The sequence below is a fragment of the Panthera uncia genome, assembly GCF_023721935.1.
Source record: "Panthera uncia isolate 11264 chromosome E2 unlocalized genomic scaffold, Puncia_PCG_1.0 HiC_scaffold_19, whole genome shotgun sequence".
Lineage (NCBI taxonomy): Eukaryota > Metazoa > Chordata > Mammalia > Carnivora > Felidae > Panthera > Panthera uncia.
Window position 1 is genome coordinate 13,948,039 of NW_026057588.1, and position 19,871 is coordinate 13,967,909.

Sequence of the window (19,871 nt, forward strand, 5' to 3'; positions counted from 1 at the left end):
GGGGGGGGGGGGGGGGGGGGGGGGGGGGGGGGGGGGGGGACGCACGCGACCCCGTCCCGTGTCACTGGCGGCAGTGGCCCACGCGCCGCCCGCACAATCTCCTGCTGTCAGTGCCGACATCCCTCAGAAAATGACAGGCAGTAAAACAGTGCTCTGTCAATACGTGTCGAAGGAAGGAACCAAGAGTGGGACAAATCAGCTAGGGCTCTGTGGATTGCCTGTGACAGCGTGTCCCAGCGCGTCCCAGCGTCCTTAATCAATAAGCAGTAAGGAGCGTGGTTGTCATAAGGCTGGTGTGTGTGTGTGTGTGTGTGTGTGTGTGTGTGTGTGTGTGGAGGTGGCTGTCACAGAGCCAGGGGACAGGAAGCAGCTGGGCCTAAGGAAGTGTGCCCACCCCAGGGTCATCTGCATATTCCTGCCTCTCTGGCACCAGGCCTGGGATGCACTAGGCCTCTCACCCAGGAGAAAATAGGGCTCCCCTCCCAGACCCACCCGGAGAGCTTTTTCGCCCAGGTGGGGGTGGGAGGGATCCTTTGCCCCTTCTGAGGACAGGTTTCTGCTCGTTCATCTGTTCTTGTGTTTATTCTTAATTCAATAGCTGTAGCCTGGTGCCGGGAGACACCCCGGGAATCCTGGGGTTGGGGGAGGGGGGGCGGCTCTCTAAGAGGGGAGCAGGGCAGACACCCCGGAGGCCCCCCAGGGTCTGGGGCGTGTGTGCTGACCACGAAGGAGGCGGGCAGGCTGCAGCCCCACACCCCGGGGCCCGGAGTGGCTCACGTCGTCCTCTCCCTTCCCCTTCCCCACGCCCAGAGAAGATCTTCTCCGAGGTGACTCCCAAGTGTGAGAAATGTCACAGCGTGGTGAAGCCTGGTGAGACCGGCCCCCCCCCCGCCCCCACCACGAGCCCCGTCCACCCCACCCCTGGCCACCCTCTGTCCCTGACCAGTGCCCTGAATCTGCCCCCACGGAGAAGGGGTTCCATAGCTCCTGCCCCCGCTGCCCTTGGGTCTGCCTCCTGCTCCTGCCTGTTCTCTCTCTCTCTCTCTCTCTCTCTCTCTCTCTCTCCCTCTCCATGTGACTGTCTCTGCCTCCCATTTCACCTTCTCTTTCTGTGTCTGTGTCTGTGTGTCCATCCAACTCTGCCTCAGACATCGTGTTCTTCGGTGAGAACCTCCCGGCGAGGTTCTTCTCCTGCATGCAGTCAGTAAGTGCCCCATCCCCCGCCCGCCCCACGCTCCCCACTCCCCCGAAACAGGGGCAGCCGGGCGTTCCCCGGGGGCAGGTGGCTTCCCCAACTAGCTGCGGGTGGGAAGCGGGGGGGGGCGGCGCAGCCTCAGTCGGGTGGGCCCTCAGGCCCCCCCCCCCCCCCCCCCCCCCCCCCCCCGCTTCGTAGGACTTCCTGAAGGTGGACCTTCTCCTCATCATGGGCACCTCGCTGCAGGTGCAGCCCTTTGCATCCCTCATCGGCAAGTAGGTTGGGAGTGGGGACCGCGGGGGGGCCTCTGGGGAGGAGGGGGGGAGCCGGGACAGGTCCTTACCACTCGGCTCGCCACCCCCCAGGGCACCCCTGTCTACCCCACGCCTGCTCATCAACAAGGAGAAGACCGGGCAGGTGAGTTGGCTCTTATCGGAGCCCCCCCCCTCCCCTCCCCCTCCCCACCCGGGTCCCACTTTCCCTTTCGCTGCCTTCCTGGAGACCTGGGACCCCTCAGCTCAGGCCAGGGATTCCGGAACCCGGAGGGTCAGAGGCCAGGCCACCTCGACTCGGAGATTCTACAGGCCCCTGGGTCGCTCGGGACTCTTCTGAACCAAGTGACAGACCCCAACTCAGAGCAACCCGAGCCAGAACAGGAGCTCTGTGCCTCCTGCAAGTGAAGAGTCAGGGCGAGTTGGTCGGGAGGTGCCCCCTCCCTCTTTTGGCTCTTTTCCTGAGGTGGCCTCCCTCCCTCATCCCTGGGGAGGGCTGCTTCCTCCAACAGGCCAAACGTGCCATGTGCCAGATGCTGTCCTAAGCACTTTCCTTTTTGTATTTATTTTTATCTTTAAAAATTTTATCTTGGGGCGCCTGGGTGGCCCAGTCAGTTATGCGTCCGACTTCGGCTCAGGTCATGATCTCACGGTTTGTGAGTTCGAGCCCTGCGTCGGGCTCTGTGCTGACAGCTCGGAGCCCGGAGCCTGCTTTGGATTCTGTGTCTCCCTCTCTCTGCCCCTCCCCTACTCACACTCTGTCTTTCTCTGTCTCTCAAAAGTAAATAAATGTGAAAAAAAATTTTTTTTAAATTTTTATCTTAAGCCGGCTCCACACCCAACATGGGGCTTGAACTCATGACCCTGAGATTAAGAGTCGTGTGCTCTAGGGGCGCCTGGGTGGCTCAGTCGGTTAAGCGTCCGACTTCAGCTCAGGTCATGATCTCACGGTTCCTGGGTTTGAGCCCCACGTCCGGCTCTATGCTGACAGCTCAGAGCCTGGAGCCTGTTTCAGATTCTGTGCCTCCCTCTCTCCCTGCCGCCCCCCTGCTTGTGCTCTATCTCTCCTTCAAAAATAAATAAACATCAAAAAATAAAAGACAGTGGCGTGCTCTACCGACTGAGCCAGCCAGACGCCCCCTAAGTACTTTCTAAGTATTAACCCGCCGACGGTCCAGGGCTAGGAGTGGTTTGGTAGTTGCCCCTACTCTACAGATAAGGAAACTGAGGTTCAGAGAGGCCAAGTCACTTGAACAAAGTCACAGAGCAGGGAACAAACTCAGGCCACCTGGCTCCAGGGTCTGTGCTCTGAGCTCCGCCCCCCCCCCCCCCCCCCCCACAGACTGACCCTTTCCTGGGGATGATGATGGGCCTGGGAGGAGGCATGGACTTCGACTCCAAGAAGGCCTACCGGTGAGTCCTGGGCCTGTGAGGGTCAGGGCCAAGGTGAGAGGGAGGGTGTGAAGATACACGGACTGGGAAGAGCGGGCAGGGGCCTGGGACAAGCCTGGGAGCTCTGACTGTCCCACTCACAGGGACGTGGCCTGGCTGGGTGACTGTGACCAGGGCTGCCTGGCCCTTGCTGACCTCCTTGGATGGAAGGTAAGGAGTTGGGCCACCTCGGCCCACCCTGAGCCCAGTCCCTAGTCCCCTGCCCCGCAGGTTCTCTGACCCCAGGATGCATGGTGACCTCTGACCTCGGTGAACTTTGCCCCCCACAGAAGGAGCTGGAGGACCTCGTCCGGAAGGAGCATGCCAGCATAGATGCCCAGCAGGCGGGGTCGGGGAGCCCTAACCCCAACCCTTCAACTTCGCCCAGGAAGTCCCCACCTCCTGACAAGGAGGAGGCCAGAACCTCGGAGGGAGAGAAACCCCAGTGACAGCCACGTCCCCCGGGGAAGGATGCCCGGCAAATCTGGGACAGCAGAGCCCCAGCCAGCCCTGGCCCCCTCTAACTTGCGGCTCTCATCTGGGGAGCTCAGAACCTCGTCCCAGTCTCTTAACCACTTCCTCTCAAAACTGGGTTCCCAGCCCCCTGACCCTGGCAGATCTCTAACACCTCCCAGGGGCCGAGGCCTGGGCAGCCCGACTGTAACAGCCCGCGGTCTCTAACCACCCGCAGGGCCGAGGGTCAACGTCCCCTCATCTCTAACTGCTCCCCGGGCCAGGGCCGCCTCTAAACTCCTAACTATTCCGCCCCGGGCCCCAGGGCTCCCAGGGCTCCCAGGGCTCCCCATGCCCTCCACTGCTCCTCGGGGCCTGTGGCCAAGTAGGGCCAGTCCAACCTACCCTGGGCGGGCCCCTCAAACATCACTCCCACTCAGTGGGGGGAGCTGGGCCTGAAGGCCTCCCTGGTCTGTGCCTCCGACGCCCGAAGCGGGTGCCGGTCCCCTTCCCTTGGGACCCACTTCCCATGCGGGGAGGGGCAGATAATGTTGCTTATTGGAGACAAATTAAAAACAAAAACAACTAACGATCAGCTCTCCAGCCTCCCAGTTCCTTTCTGCGGGCACACGGGGAAGCAGCCGGAGGGCGGGTGGCATGGAGACTAGAACACCTGCAGGCTCTTACGAGAAACAGCAGAGGGTGTTGACGGGACTCCGGGGCCTGTGACAGCCCTCCGGGGCCTGTGACAGCCCCGTGGCTCTTCCCCGTGGGCCCCCAGACGGCCAGAGTCCCTTCCTCCAAAGCCTAGTCACCTAAGGTCTGAGCCCCCAAAAGAGGGGAAGGTTGGTTTCAGATACCCCCCCCAGCCCCGCCTCTTCCCCCACCCGCTCAGCTTCCTCTCTCTGTGAGGAACACTTTCACTTCCTGCTACTCCAGGCCTCCCCTCGAAGAACAGGTAGGGGTCCCCAGGGACCGAGCAGCTGGCCGTTGTCACCCCCCACTGCCTCCCTTCGGTATCAGGTTGCTGCCCCTATGCCGCCCTGGCCAGCGCCACCGGCCTCCTCCCCTTCCTCCCCCTCCCCCTCCTCCTCCCCCTCCCCCTCTCCGTCCTCCTCCTCCTCCTCCTCCTCCTCCTCCACGTCTTCTCCTCTGTGGGACTCAGGCGAGCATCTGCCTCCCTGCCCCTACCCCTCCTGCCTGCTCTCCCCTGGACTGAGCACCTGCTCACTGTCCCCACCCTTCCCCAAACCCTGGGTTTCTGGTCAGCAGGCTATTTATTACCCGCCTCCTATACCACCCCAAGCAAGAATGGAAGACCCTGAGAGCAGGGGCCCATCCTGTCTATCACCTTCCCCCCGGGGCTGGCACCCCAGTCTGGGCCTGTACTTCTTAAGTGTTTGTTGGGTGCACAGATGAATGGCCGCAGATGTCTCACTCCTGGGACTGCCGCAGGGAAAATATTCAAAAATGCCCACCTTGAGTCATAACCCACTGTAGCTAGGATTGTGTATTGGCTTTAAGAGTTGAGGCCCAGGGGCTCCTGGGTGGCTGTCGGCTGAGCGTCCGACTTCGGCTCAGGTCGTGACCTCACAGTCCGTGAGTTTGAGCCCGCGTCGGGCTCTGTGCTGACAGCTCAGAGCCTGGAGCCTGCTTCGGATTCTACGTTTCCCTCTCTCTCTGCCCATTCCCCGTTCATGCTCTGTCTCTCTCTGTCTCAAAAATAAAATAAAACATTAAAAAAAAATTAGAAAAAAAAAAAAAAGAGTTGAAGCCTGATAGGGGCACCTGGCTGGCCCAGCCATAGAGCATACGACTCTTGATCTCAGGGCTGTGAGTTCAAACCCCATGTTGGGCATGGAGCCCACTTAAAAAATCTTTAAAAAAAATTTTTTTTAAACATTTATTCATTTTTCAGAGATGGAGAGAGACCGAGCATGCGTGGGGGAGGGGCAGAGATACAGAGAGACACAGAATCCGAAGCAGGCTCCGGGCTCTGAGTTGTCAGCACAGAGCCCCATGCGGGGCTCGAACCCATGGACCATGAGATCATGACCCGAGCCGAAGTTGGACGCTTAACCAGCTGAGCCACCCAGGCGCCCAGAAAAAACCTTTTTTAAAAATTAAGAGTTGAGGTCCAGTGGATAGAGGGCACAGATGTGTTACAAAGCAAAAAGCAAAGTGGTTACAATAAAATCTAGGTAGTGAATGTATGGATGTTCCCTGTAAAATTCTCTCCTTTTTTCTGAACGTTTGAAAACTTTCACAGTAAAATGTTGGTGGGGGCGGGAATATCCGAGAGGCCTTCTGTGGTCTGGGAAGGGAGGAAGAGAGGACGTCTGTAACATGATGGCACGTTTACAGAGTGCCTACCATGGGCAGAGCACTTGTCCAGACACGGGCTTGTTACTCAACTGGTCCGCGTCTGTATTATGGCAGCACCGGTTGTCAAAATCTGAAGTGTTTCTGTACCACTTGGTAAATAGCTGTCGGTTTGGGTCCTCCCCTTGTCCCCTCCCCACCAGGACACACGGGCCTTCCTTCTGGGATCCCCACATCTCCCCACCAGCCAGCCGCTGAAGAACTGACACCCGGCACAGCGAGGGGCCTTGGGCCCATTCTGATCGGTCAGGGTCTCTGCTATATCGTGAATATTACCCCTGGATTGGAGCAGCCTTGAACTTTACCTTCCTCCCTGCCAGAGGCCAGACCATGGCTTGCTGGCCTCCCGCATCCTGAGGATGGCCCAGCCGGAGGACAAGGCCTCTGCAGGCCTCATCGATGGGGAGAGGTGAGAGCTGCGGGGGCTGGGGTCTCCAACTCCTGCCCCCGGATTCAGAAGGCCCTTCCAGCCATCCAATGCCCACACCCCCCCATAGGACCCTGAATCTCATCTCGCCCCTGGGCTGCCCCTTCCTGCACCTTGGACCCCACCTTAGTGTCCAACTGCCCACCTCTAACCTCTGGTCTCCTGGACCCTGCATGTCCCAGGATGGTTCCACCACAGGTGAATGGAGCAGGTGAGGCCCCCTTAGGGGTCCTTGGGACCCCAGAGCCACTCCTTCGCCTGCAGAGGACACGGGGGGTGTGGCAGATCCCAGAGCTGGCTACTCAGGATGCGGGAGCCCTTCTTGAGCTGTGGCCACCGGGGGTGAGTACTCACAGCCGGGGACCCTCTCTGACCCTCCCCATGACACCGTGGGTCAGTCAGGACTCCGCCGCTTGCTGGTGACAAACAGCACAAACCGGGAAAACCAAAAAAGGCCACTTACTGAAAAGTAAGTGGGCTGAAAACCCCGGAAGAAAGGGAATTTCAGCCATGTCTGGATCCTGAGCATTAGACGACTTATAAAGTTCTCTTCATCCCATGTCTTGGCTTTGCTTAAAATTTTTTTTTTAATGCTTACTTATTTCTGAGACAGAGAGAGAGCATGAGTGGAGGAGGGGCAGAGAGAGCCATCAGCCCAGAGGCCGACGCGGGCTCGAACTCACAAACCGTGAGATTGTGACCCGAGCCGAAGTCGGCCGCTCAACCAACTGAGCCACCCAGGCGCCCCTTGGCTTTGCTTTAAACTGTGAGGAAAGCCGACCGTTTGGGGTTTCAAGGAACAAACACTCGATCCACACAGTAGCTTAGGCAAATAGGCACTGCTCTTTGTACCAGAAAGGCAGCTGCAGGCTCTAGTTTAACAGCTCGAGTGACATCAAGGCCAGCTTTTGCAATTCTCTTGGACTTCCTCCATGGAAGCCCAGTGGCTGCCCCGGGTCCAAGCACATGTGTGAGCTCCAGGCAGGAGGAAGACGAGAAAGGAAGCGCCGAGCGCCGAGCGCCGGTTAAAAGAAACAGGAAAACCAAAAGCCTTCACAATTGATTCAAAACATATGGAAGGGGGCCCGGGTAGCAATACATTGTTTAAAGCTCCCCTGGGAGTTATAAAACCCGAGGTGAGAAACACCACCTACGTCATTATCCATCTTCTACGGCTGGGCAGATGAGGCCCTCACAACCCTGCAGTTCTGCAAGGGATAGGGAACGGATTAGGATAAGGCAACTAGGGTCTACACAGCTTCCTTCTCGAGGGGGCTCCCTCCTTGTGGTGGCAGAGATGGCTGTCCCCAGCTCAGGGCCACATCTCACAAGCTTAGCAATCCCAGTGTGAAAAGAGTCCTTGTGCCAAAGAGCTCCAGCAAAAACCTCGTGGAAGATTTCCATTGGCTGGGCCTGATTCACATGCCCATCTCTGAACCAATTACAGTGGTTAGAAAGCACTGTCATCCTATTGGCTAGGTCAGGTCACAGACCACCCCTAGGGCTTGGACAGAGTTAGTCCCACCCACGGGCACTAAGGGAGGAAGTGGGTTTCTCTAAAGGAAATTTGGGTGTGGAACCCAACATAAGGGAAATGGGATGCTGGGCAGGCAAAAGTAACAGACATCTGCACAAATCCTCTCCAAGATGACCTTTGCCTCCACCCCCACCCCCGAACCAGAGTTTCCTGGTCACAGGACACAACTCCAGCCAGGTCCTGGTGTTGAGGACAGGAGCTTCACCAGGAGAAGTCTGCACCTACCAGATCCAGAAGCTTCCTGGAGGTAAGGAGCCTACTCCTGAGTTTCCAGTCCACAGCAAATTTGGTGAGCTTTGCTTCCAAAATAATCTCCCAAATCCTATTTGGTGGCATAAGTGGGATGCAAGCCTAAAGACACAGGAAAAGATGGGGACTTCAAGGGGCAGAAATTTCCCTGTTTTGAAGGGCTGTTGGGGGACTGCAGAACTGAGGAAGAGAGAGTCCCAGGGAAGATGAGGCTGCCACCCTTCAACTTTTCTTCCTTGCCCTTTGTTGCCCCCAACCCTCAGGTGTTTCTCTGGAATACTCTAACCTCTGTATGCCGGACCTGCCCCATCTCCTGGCTTTCCTATCAGCCAGCAGGTACAGGTTACCCGTCAAAAGGGCTAAGGGGGATCCATCTCTAAGGCATCCCACCCACTGCAGCTCCCCATTATCTTTTCTCAGGGATGTTTTGCCCAGAACACTGCTCTTGCCCCCTCCCACTCTAAGGCCAGGAGACCAACAAACAGGTGAGAGGCCACCTCCTAGGCTCCTTGGTCCAGAAGGATGGCACTTCAGGAACCAGACTTCTATGTTTGAGGGAAGATAGAATGGGGGTCTGAGAGAGCTGTGGGAGGCTCGACTCCTGGGCCTGAGTGACAAGGGACCAGGGACGAAGCCTCAGCTCCTTCAGTAATGAGGCTGGGAATTAATTCTCCTGGTACCCTGAAGGAACCAGGGCTGGCACCTGGGACATCTGGGACACCTCGGTTGTGCTGGCTCCCAGGTCTTCCACAGACCGGCGGCGTCCAACTCGACATCTCGGAGAAGGTGCTCTCGGTGGTGAACAAGCTGTACCTGGAGACCCACGGAGGGTGGGGTTTGGAGCAGATCACCGCAGAGACACCTTCAGGGACTGCAGAAAGACACAGTTCAGGTTAGCTGGGTGGGGCAGGGCCCTGGGCCCTTGGAGGGTGAGGGAGCTATTGCCGCTGTTCTGCGGGACCCGACCCTCTCCTCACATCCAGCCCCCAGGAACCCTGCCCCTCACCGGGTCTCCTGGGTCGAAGGCCCGCTCAGCCCAGAAGGATACCATCCTGGGCCAACCCTAGCCAGCCTGGTGGAGGAGAAAGAGAAGGAGGACGAGGACGAGGACAAGGACAGCTACAAAGATGAAGAGAAAGGACCTGACGATGTTCTCACCCATCACATCCAGGCTCTGGCCAGGGCCCGGAGCAACTACGTGGGCAGGCAGTTCCAGGGCCTTCGAGCCCGCCTCACCTCAAATGCTGGAGGCCCCCACAGCCCCGGGGACCCAGCCACAGAGCTGCTTCAGGATGTGCGGCACCTCCTTACCGACCTCCAGGATCAATTGTCAAAGGACCCCGACGTCAGGGCTGTCTTTGGGAGCCGGGGGCCTGGGGTCCCCCAGAAGGAGGAGGATCTTGGTAATAAGGAGGACTGGGAGGGAATTTATGGCCAATGCCCCGACGCACTCGGGTTCTCGTTTGCCATCTCCGGGCCCTACGTGTGTGTTTCACACCCAACGTCTTTCTCTCCATCCGTGTGCACCTGTGTGCTTTTCCACTCACGTGCTTTTCCCTCCCTACGGGAACATCTCTCACGTGGGCGACAGCCATACTCCACACACCCAGGCTCCCCCTTGCACACGTGTTCCCACCCATGTCTACACTTGTGGGCGTCCAGCAGCCAGGGAGGGCTGGGGGGGGCGGGGCGCGGAGGGTACGGTCAAGTGGAGCGAGAGGGTGGACGTGGGTCAGCCTGGCGGCCCTTCGCTCACCGACCTCAACCCCTCACAGGCGTCGCGTTGGAGGCCGCCCTGTGCCGGGCGGTGCTGGAGCCCCTGAAGCCCGCCCTGTGGACGCGACTCCGGACGCTGCGAGCCCGGGAGCTGCGGCGACTGCGGCAGCGACAGACAGCCCTGCGGGCGGGGGCGGGGCCTGAGGGGCGGGGCCCCGCCCCCGCCCTGCGGAGCCGCATCCACGCGCGCCTGGAGCACCTCCACGCCGCCTGCGCCCCACGCCGCAAGGTGGCGCTGCTGCTGGAGGTGTGCAGTGACGTTTACGCGGGCCTGGCTCAGGGCAAGGACCAAGGTAAAGAAGGTTTACCCGCGTCTACCCGGATGTGCGGTGGCTGGAGGATCGGGGAGGCGCGGTGGGAGGCGCCAGTGTGCCCGTCGAGGGGAGAGGGTGACCCGCTCTAGCAGGGGCCGCCTACGCGGGCCTGGGGATCCACCGAGAGGCGTTTGCCGGCCCAGCGAGGTGGAAGGGCAGCCCGCCCTCGTGTTCTGGGGATCGGACGGTGGGGTCTGCACGCCCGCCATCCACCTCGGAGCCCGTCCTGCTCCGCCAGAGCCCCTGGGGGCCGACGCCTTCCTGCCCGCGCTGACGGAAGAACTGATCTGGAGTCCGCACATTGGGGAGACGCAGCTGGACGTGGAGTTTCTTATGGAGCTCTTGGATCCGGACGAGCTGCGGGGAGAAGGTGAGCCCCCACCCCGGAACGCCGGGACCCCACAGGGGGCGCCCTGGGGCCAAACAGCCTCCCCCTGCAGCAAGGGTTAAACTGCAGGGGGACCTCGGGCCACCAGCGTAGCCCCAGAGCTGCGCTGACCACCCCTTTCTGCCCCTAGCCGGGTACTACCTGACCACGTGGTTTGGGGCGCTGCACCACATTGCTCACTACCAGCCCGATGTGGGCCGCGCTCCCCAGGGCCTCAGCTCTGAGGCCCGCGCCTCCCTGCGCCAGTGGCACAGCCGGCGAACACTGCACAGACAGGACAGACAGGACCGCGGAGCCCAGGTGATCGCCCCTCCGGACTGCGGGTGGAGGGGACCGCTGGACCCACTGCCCTTCTGACCCAGGCTCCTGCCTCTCCCCACAGGTCCAACTGCCCTTTGAGGAGCCGTGGGCAAGAGACACTGTGCCCAGAGACGGACTATGATAAGGGGTCCCACATCCTCCTGTTCCTCAGGCAAGATTCCGGAGGCGCCAGGACAGCACCGACTTCTGACCCCTGTTGGTTTAGGTGCCAGGAGGCGGCGAGGTTCCCCGGAACAGACCCACCTCTGGGCCTTTGCATTGACTACTCCATTCTCTAGTATTTATATCGCTCCGTCCCTCCGTTCCTTCGGGTCTTTAGGTGGCTGTCACCTTCTCGGGGAGGCTCTCCCAGACACCCTGTGTAAAACTGTACCTCCTCTGGCTTGACCCTCCCTGCGGCAGGCAGAATAATGCCCCCCCCCAAGACATCCACCTCCTGATCCCCCAAATCCGTGAATATGTTACCTTACATGGTCAAAGGGACCTGACATATGTGACCAAATGAATGATCTTGACATGGGGAGATTATTCTGGATCATCCTGGTGGACCGGTAACATCACAGGAGTCCTCTTAGGAGGGAGGTGGGAGGCTCAGAGTCAGAGAAGGAGATGTGATTTTGTAAGCAGAGGTCAGAGTGATGTGGCCAGGAGCCAAAGACTTGTCTAGAAGCTGAAAAAGACGGGGAATGGATTTCCCCCTGGAACCTCCAGAAAGAATTCGGCCTTTGATTTAGGCCCTAAGACCCGTTTTGGACTTCTGACCTTTAGAACTGCAAGATAATACATTTGTGGTTTTTTGAGCCACTACATTTGTGGTAATTTGTTACAGCAGCAACAGGAAGCTGATATACTCTCTTACCCCGATCTTTATTTTTTTTCCATAGAAATGATCACTTCCTAACATACCATGAAATGTACATATTTATTGTGTTAATTGTCCCTAGGCTCCCGTCCCTTAGAACAGCACAGCACCATCCAAGAGAAATACAATGCAAGCTAGATAAGCAATTCTAAATATTCTAGTAGCTACATTACAGAAAAGTAAAAACTCAAGTGAAATTAACTTTAATAACCTATTGGATTTAACTCAGTGTATCCCAAAGGTTCTCACTCGTAACATGTGATCAATATCCAAAAATTAGGGGCTCCTGGCTGGCTCAGTCAGAGGAGCGTGTGACTCTTGATCTCAGGGTTGTGGGCTCGAGCCCCACGTTAGGTGTAGAGATTACTTAAAAATTAAAATAATATATCGGGATGCCTGGGTGACTCAGTCGGTTAAACGTCCACCTTTGGCTCAGGTCACGATCTCACCGTCCATGAGTTTGAGCCCCGAGTCAGGCTCTGTGCTGACAGCTCAGCGCCTGGAGCCTGCTTCAGATTCCGTGTCTCCCTCTCTCTCTGCCCTTTCCCTGCTCACGCTCTGTCTCTCTCTAAAAAATAAACATTAAAAAATTTTTTTTGAATAAAAAAACTCTTAAAAAAATATATCCAAAACTCATCGCGCTATTTAACATTCTTTTTGTGTGTGTGCTAAATATTCAAACTCAGTGTGTACTTTTTTCATGTTTTTCTTTTTTTTCTTTCTTTGGTTTTTGAAGGAGAGAGAGTGTGCAAGCAGAGGGGCAGAGGGAGAGGGAAAGACTCTCAAGCAGGTTCCACGCCCTCCCACCATAGAGTCTGAGGTGGGGTTCGATCTCACGACCATGCGATCGTGGCCTGAGCCAACCAGGTGCCCCCCGGTGTGTATTTTACATTTCAGCACATCTCCGTTGGGACCAGTCACGTTTCAAGTGCTCAATGGCCACACGGGGCTTAGAGCTACCATTTTGGACAGTGTGGCCTTAGACTGCCTGGGGGAGGCTAGGGATCTCTGTCTTGTTCACAGCTGTATTCTCCGTGCCTAGACAAATGCCTGGCACACAGTAGGTGTGCAGTAAATACTTGCTGAATGATTCGATGACAGAGTTTCTGTGGTACACTGCAAATGACTCCCCAAAAGATACCCATGTCCTAACCTCTGGAATCCATGAGTGGTACCTATTTGGAACAGGGTCTTTGCAGATTTTTTAAAAATTATTTTTAATGCTTATTTATTGTCGAGCGAGAAAGAGAGACAGAGCATGAGGGGGAGAGGGGCAGAGAGAGGGAGACACAGAATCCGAAGCAGGCTCCAGGCTCTGAGCTGTCAGCACAGAGCTGAACGCAGGGGCTCGAACTCACAGACGGTGAGATTGTGACCTGAGCTGAAGTCAGACGCTTAACTGACTGAGCCACCCGGGTGCCCCCATGCAGATGTTTTAAGTCAAGGATCTTAAAATGGGAAGGCTATTCTGGATTGTCTGGGGGAGTGCTCCAAATGCAATCCCACGTGTCCCTATGAGAGGCAGAGGGAGATTTGAAGACGTGGCCTTGAAGGGTGGAGGGTGGGCGGTCACAAGCCCAGGAAAGGCGTCAGCCACAGATGCCGGGAGAGGCGCCCACTGATTCTCTCTTAGCGCCTCCAGAAGGAGTGAGGCCCTGTCAACACCTTGATTTCAATCTGGGGATACTGATTCCAGACTCCTGGCCTCCGGAACTGTAGGAGAAGAAATTTCTGTTGTCGTCAGCTACGGAGTTTGTAGTCATTTCTTACAGCAGCTGCGGGAAACCTACCAGTGACTCAGCACTTCGTATAAAAGAGAAAAATTGGGGCGCCTGAGTAGCTCAGTCCATTAAGCCTCCGACTTCAGCTCAAGGCATGATCTCATGGTTTGTGGGTTCGAGCCCCAACGGGGTAGAGCCTGCTTGGGATTCTCTCTCTCTCTCTCTCTCTCTCTCCCTCTCCCTCTCCCTCTCTCTCTGCTCCTCCCCGACTCGTGCTTTTTCTCTCTCTAAATAAATAATTTTTTTAAAGAGAGAAAAAAAGGGAGTAGAATGAATATCCAGACCAGTCCTGTTCTAGCGACAAAGGACATGCATCTACTGATAACAGGAATTAACTAGAAAAATAGGCAAATCCCTCTCAGTCCATTTCATGAAGAGACGTATTGCCATTAAATTTCTACGTTTCACATTTTGCATTGCATAATCAAAATTCTGTAATTTTAGACATCAAGTAAAAAAAAAAAAAAAAAAAAAAGCGTGCCAGGGAGGAGTTCTTTGCAATTGTTTTTAAAAGCCAGAAAGCTTAAAATGGCTACACTGGGGAGTGGGGCAGGAAGCAGGGATGGGGGGTGGGGGGTGATGAGCTACAGGATGTGGCCTCTGATCTTACGATTCAGACACAACTCAGTGGGGTAGCTGCATCCCAAGAGACCCAAGAGATGTGAGGGGACCATCTCCTTTTTCCAGAACCTCCAGGGCAAGCAGGACACTGAGAATTGTATTGTGTTTATTTATTATGCGCTTATGTACGTGTGTATATATTTCTTATCACTGTAGTAAAAATCATACAAGATTTACCCTCTAAAGTGTTTTTTAGGTGTGCCGTTCCGTAGCGTTAACTGTATTCACGTTGTCGTGTGACCGATTTTTATTTTTGAGAGAGCGAGGGAGCAGGGGAGGGGCAGAGGGAGAGAGAGAGGAGAGAAAATCCCAGGCAGCCTCTGTGCTCAGCATGGAGCCACATGCCGGGCTCGATCCCATAACCCTGGGATGACAACCTGAGCTGAAATCAAGCGTCAGACGCTCAGCTGACTGAGCCACCCAGGCGTCCCCAAAACACAAGAGTTCTGATTCCTCCACATGCTTCCCGACATCTACTTTCCATGATCACTTTTGTTTCTTTTGTAGAGTAGCCATCGTAATGAGCATGAAGGGGTGTCTCATTGTAGTTCTGATTTGCATTAGTGATGCTGAGCATCTTTTCATATGTTTGCTGGCCATCCGTACATCGTCTTTGGAGAAATATCTATTCAAACCCTTTGCCTAGTTTTAAATTGGGTTATTTGGGTTTTTGTTGTTGTTGAGCTGTAGAAGTTCTTTGTATTCTGGGTGACTATGTGTTGGGGGCCATCCCACCTTCTGGATTTTTCTGGTCCTTATTAGATGCCAGTCCCGCAGTTCAGAGAAGCGTACTCTGTGGGGGGACACTGTGTCCCTCTCAGTACAGCCCGTCAGGGGCCCCCTGATCAGTGGTGCTAACTGTGCCCATGGAGTTAGGAGAATATTGGGGAGTTAGGAGAATATTGGGGAGTTAGGAGAATATTGGTTTGATCAAGGTGACATAGTAGCAAACCACGGATGGGGTGGTTAAAGATTCTCGAGGCTGGAAGTCCAAGATCAGGGCCTTGGCAGGTTTGGTTTCCTCTGAGGCTTCTCCCTGTGGCTTGTGGATGGCCATTTTCTCCCTTCGTCTTCACATGCACGGCTTTCCCTTTGCGTGTGTCTGTGTCCTGATCTCTTCTCCTTTTTAAAACATTTACTTGTTTATTACATTGATACACAATGTTACATTAGTTCCCAGTCTCTTCTTTTTTTTTTTTTTTAATTTTTAATGTTTATTTTTGAGAGAGAGAGGGAGAGACATGAGTGGAGGGGGGCGGGGGACGGAGAGAGGGAGACACAGAATCCGAAGCAGGCTCCAGGCTCCGAGCTGTCAGCACAGAGTCCGACGCGGGGCTCGAACTCACAAACTGTGAGTCATGACCTGAGCCGAAGTAGGACGATTAACTGACTGAGCAACCCAGGCGCCCTGTCCGTGTCTTCTTTTTTTTTTTTTAATTTTTTTTTCAACGTTTTTTATTTATTTTTGGGACAGAGAGAGACAGAGCATGAACGGGGGAGGGGCAGAGAGAGAGGGAGACACAGAATCGGAAACAGGCTCCAGGCTCCGAGCCATCAGCCCAGAGCCCGACGCGGGGCTCGAACTCACGGACCGCGAGATCGTGACCTGGCTGAAGTCGGACGCTTAACCGACTGCGCCACCCAGGCGCCCCTGTGTCTTCTTATAAGGACACCATTCATAGCGCATTATGGCCACCCGTGTGACTTCATTTTAACTTAATTAGCTCTCTGCAGATCCTTGCTCCAAACACAGTCACATTCTGAGGAACTGAGGGTTTGGACTCCAACATAGGAATTTCCTGGGCGCCTTGGTGGCTCCATCAGTTAAGCATCCGATGCTGGATCTCGGCTCAGGTCACGATCTCATGGCTTGTGAGTTGGAGCCCCGCATCCGGCTCTGCGCTGGCCGTGCAGAGCCTGCTTGGGATTCTGTCTCTCTCTCTCCCTCTCTCTCTGTCCTTCCCTCACTTGTGCTCCCTCTCTCTCTCTCTCAAAATAAATAAACTTAAAAAATTAAAAAAAAAAATACGAATGGGGGGGTCATAATTCTGCCCACAACAGGAAGTGACTGCCAGATCTCCCCCCCTTTGAATGATGTCACCTGTGGGTGATACTTTGAGACCCTGTGAAGAACCTGTCCCCAGCAGCCCTTCACCCAATGCTTTCGGTACCTCTTCTTGGTCCTTGCTGAGTCACTGGGGTATTTGTGCTGCCATATTCTATTTATGACAGTTGATACTGGCTTTGCACCTCCTAGATTTAAATGACATTTCCTGCATTTCCTGCTTATTATTTTATTTTATTTATTTTTCTAAATCTTATTTTTAAGTAACCTCCACACCCAACGCGGGGCTCAAACTCACAACCCTGAGATCAAGAGTCACATGTTGTCCCAACTGAGCCCGCCAGGCGCCCCTGACATTTCCCGTTTAAATAAATGTGTTGAATTAACAACAACAAAAAAAAAATCTGAACTGATTTCAAGAAAATTACCCGGTAACTAAGTCCGTGGGTGATGCGTGGATACGTGGCAGCGTTTGCGAACGTGAAACGCAAGTGGTGGATGTTTGGGGTACCCCTGCTGGAGGGCTGTGGAGGCACACCCCACGTCTGGTTCATTCTGGAGCTCTGGGCTTGGGGCTGGATGCCTTTTCTTGGGGTTCCACTCCCACGATGTCCCAAACCGGCCACAGCATCTCCCCCAAAACAGCTCCTCCTTCTAGTCCCCATTACAGGGGGCCCTCATGATCCCCCAGTCCCTAGACTAGAACCCGGATCCTCATCCTGGACACCTCCCTCTCTCCCTCCCGTGCACCCCATCCTCCCCTTCCATGGCCGCCCATCCTGGTCTAGCCCAGCCTCCACGGTCTCCGGGCTCCTAGTCCCGAGGATCCCCTCCGATTCCCACCCACATGGCAGCCAGAAGGAAATTTTAAAAATAAATCACAGGTTCACCTCTCAGGCCAAAATTTAGGTTTGTGAGAGACACAGCTTTTTATTTTTTTTAATTTTTTATTTTTTGATCTCTAACTGGAGCCCGCGTCTGACCATGGTGGGAGGAAATTTTAACCTGGGAGGAAAACGTAACTCCTTGCAATAGGCCTCCTCGCTGTTCCCCGCACCTGCCAGGCACGCACCCACCCCAGGACCTTTGCGCGGCTTTCTTCTCTGCCTGGAACATCTTCCCCAGATGCGAGCCTCTGACTCTCTTGCTTCTGGCAAAGTTTTGTTCAGGGGTCACCTTGTCTGTGACTTCTCAAAAAGTATAACCTCCCTTCCTGTTTTACTTTTAATCTGATAGTATATATGCATATCAGCGGTTCTCTGGCAGCAACTTGTTAAAAGCACAAATTCTAAAAATACACCCTTGCATATAAGGTCAAACGATTTTTGACAAGGGTGCCCAGCTCATTTGATGGGAAAAGAACAGCCTTTTCCCATGAGAAGGTGTGAAGGAGGACCCTTAGCTAACACCACAAACAAAAATGAACCTAAAATGAACCAAAGACCTAAATGTAAGAACTCAAACTAGAAGACCCTGAGAAGAACAAAATAGGGGGAAAGCTTCATGACAAAGGATTTGGCAATGATTTCTTGAATATGACACCAAAAGACCAGGCAACAAAAGAAAAACAAAACTGGACGACAGCAAAGTGAAAAGCGTGGGGCGCCTGGCTGGCTCAGTCCGGGGAAGCATGCAGCTCCGGATCCCGGGGTGGTGAGTTCGAACCCCACACTGGGGGTAGAGATTACTTAAAAACAAAAAAAGAAATTAAAACAAAACAAAGAATGTAATATTAGAAACATCTGTGCGTCCAAAGAAACAATCAACAGAGTGAAAAGGCAGCCCATTGTATGGGAGAAGATATTTGCAAATCACACGGGGTTAATATCCAGAATATACACAGGATCCCTAAAAGTCAGCAACAGACACTCCATTTAAGAACGGGCAAAGGACTTAAATAGATATTTATCCGAAGAAGATACCCGAATGGCTAATAGGCACACGAGGAAATGCTCTTTCTCGCCAATCTTTCGGGGAATGCAAATCAAAATCACAATGAGCCACCCACCGCATTACGCCCCGTTGAGGAACATCCTGTGCTCTGCCTATAGATTCTCTGGCTGCCCCAACATGATCGTGGCTAATGCTTCGTGGCTTGCAGGCCTGTTCCAGGATGTCATCAAGAGGACACGACCGCTGGTTGACCCATGATCTGGACTCAGCCAATCAGAGGCTCCTCCCTCCCTCCCCACCACCCCCCACCCCCCACGGAATGTACTTCTGTCCGCTGTTCCTGCAGTGGGAGCTGTTCCAAGGACATAGCCTTGACAGAGTAAGGTGTTGTTGAAACCATGTGGATGGTATACGTGACTGAGTCCAGTTTAAGATGCTGGTGGGTGGGTGGGGAGACCCACTCCTCTTGTGGCGCCCAAGACAAGCCTTGTAAGTGAGTTCCCTTGCTTATGAAACCTGCCACCTACCCATCTGGACTGGTCCGCCTCTTTCTTTGGTCTCCCCTTGTCCTCTGTGTACGGGGCCAGTTCGCAAACCAACAATTAACGAGGGGCGCCTGCGTGGCTCAGTCGGTCGAGCGTCCGGCTCCGGCTCAGGTCATGATCTCAAGGTTTGTGAGTTTGAGCCCTGCATGGGGCTCTGTGCTGACAGCTCGGAGCCTGGAGCCTGCTTCGGATTCTGTGTCTCCCTCTCTCTCTGCCCCTTCCCCACTCACACTCTGTGTCTCTCAAAAATAAATAAACATTAAAAAAAAAAAAAAAAAAGACGTCATCAGTGCAGAAAGGTGGTTTTATTAAGGTACGGGGACTTTGGGGCACCTGGGTGGCTCGGTTGGTTGAGTGTTCACCTTCGGCTCAGGTCATGATCTCACAGCTCCTGAGTTCAAGCCCCGTGTTGGGCTCTGTGCTGATAGCTCAGAGCCTGGAGCCTGCTTGGGATTCTATGTCTCTGTCTCTCTCTGCCCCTTCCCCACTCACGATCTCTCTCTATTTCTCTCTCTCTCAAAAATAAATAAAAATTAAAAAAAAAAAAAAAAAAAGCACAGGGACTGGACCCCTGGGCAGAAAGAGCTGCACCGGGTTTGTGACTGGTGACTGATAACATACCTTCGGGTTGGGAGGAGGTTAGGGACAGGGTATGTCTCTAAGGAATTTTGGAAGTGAGGTTTCCAGGACCTTGAGGGGGCTAGCTGTTGTTAGGAAAAGGTCATTTATCACTGTTTAATAAAACCTGAGTCATATGACCCTTCAGATGTGTATCAGTGGGCCCTAAGCTTGGGACGGGGTGAGATAAGGGAAGTTTCCAAAGGAATTTTTTTTTTTAACATTTATTTATTTTTGAGACAGAGAGAGACAGAGCATGAACGGGGGAGGGGCAGAGAGAGAGGGAGACACAGAATCAGAAGCAGGCTCCAGGCTCTGAGCCATCAGCCCAGAGACGGACGCGGGGCTCGAACTCACGGAGTGCGAGATCGTGACCTGAGCTGAAGTCGGACGCTCAACCGACTGAGCCACCCAGGCGCCCCAGGAATTTTTATGTGTTAAAGTAGCTTTACAGGATTTGGGGGTGGGGGGGACGGGAGGGGGGTACTGGGCTAAAATCGCCTTTTGCCCTTAGCGAAGTATCAACTTCATAGAGGCAGCTGAGACCCTAGAGGAAGGTCACCCTGCCCGTCTCAAGGACTTGTCAATGGACTGTAAATTGCAAGGACATTTAATTTCTTTTTCTTTTGCCTTTGTTGCCCATATCACACAGCGCACGGAGCTGCCGCAGTGGACCGGCCGCTACTCTGGGCAGTGCGCACCAGAGGCTGAAGCTTGGGTTAGAAAGTCGGAAGAGCTGAA

General features: G+C 54.6%; 2 protein-coding genes and 1 long non-coding RNA gene across 9 annotated transcripts in view; 2 read left to right on the forward strand and 1 right to left on the reverse strand.

Moving 5' to 3' along the window:
* The window catches only part of SIRT2 (sirtuin 2), a 17,693-nt gene extending 13,747 nt beyond the window's left edge, over positions 1-3,946 (forward strand). For 5 of the 6 annotated variants that reach the window (XM_049621324.1, XM_049621325.1, XM_049621326.1 and 2 more), the window contains 7 exons: positions 811-870; positions 1,149-1,204; positions 1,394-1,470; positions 1,561-1,612; positions 2,810-2,880; positions 3,003-3,069; positions 3,189-3,946. In XM_049621324.1, the coding sequence (XP_049477281.1) occupies positions 811-870; positions 1,149-1,204; positions 1,394-1,470; positions 1,561-1,612; positions 2,810-2,880; positions 3,003-3,069; positions 3,189-3,347 (542 nt within the window). In that variant the 3' untranslated portion in view covers positions 3,348-3,946. Of the gene's footprint in view, positions 1-810; positions 871-1,148; positions 1,205-1,393; positions 1,475-1,560; positions 1,613-2,809; positions 2,881-3,002; positions 3,070-3,188 lie in introns of those variants that run through there. The other variant, XM_049621329.1, reaches the window with a different exon arrangement.
* The window catches only part of LOC125915482 (uncharacterized), an 11,011-nt gene extending 2,275 nt beyond the window's left edge, over positions 1-8,736 (reverse strand). Inside the window, exons 1-3 of one of the 2 annotated variants that reach the window (XR_007455677.1) lie at positions 8,650-8,736; positions 7,923-8,048; positions 6,494-7,368 (exon numbers count right to left, since the gene is read on the reverse strand). This is a non-coding gene — a long non-coding RNA (uncharacterized LOC125915482). Of the gene's footprint in view, positions 1-6,493; positions 7,369-7,922; positions 8,049-8,649 lie in introns of those variants that run through there. The other variant, XR_007455678.1, reaches the window with a different exon arrangement.
* On the forward strand, positions 4,118-11,972 carry RINL (Ras and Rab interactor like). Its single transcript, XM_049621321.1, has 12 exons — positions 4,118-4,309; positions 5,877-6,142; positions 6,343-6,502; positions 7,842-7,944; positions 8,210-8,282; positions 8,367-8,431; positions 8,689-8,838; positions 8,930-9,349; positions 9,722-10,015; positions 10,275-10,406; positions 10,555-10,724; positions 10,807-11,972. The coding sequence occupies exons 2-12, from the start codon at positions 6,093-6,095 to the stop codon at positions 10,864-10,866; spliced, it is 1,677 nt and encodes a 558-aa protein (XP_049477278.1). The 5' UTR covers positions 4,118-4,309; positions 5,877-6,092; the 3' UTR covers positions 10,867-11,972.
* The last annotated feature ends 7,899 nt before the right edge of the window (positions 11,973-19,871 follow it).

Coding starts and splice junctions, on each gene's coding strand:
- RINL (XM_049621321.1), top strand. CDS start 6,093: ATGGCCCAGCCGGAGGACAAGGCCTCTGCAGGCCTCATCGATGGGGAG. Junction 6,143..6,342: donor GGCCTCATCGATGGGGAGAG/GTGAGAGCTGCG, acceptor TGCATGTCCCAG/GATGGTTCCACCACAGGTGA. Junction 6,503..7,841: donor TTGAGCTGTGGCCACCGGGG/GTGAGTACTCAC, acceptor CCCCCGAACCAG/AGTTTCCTGGTCACAGGACA.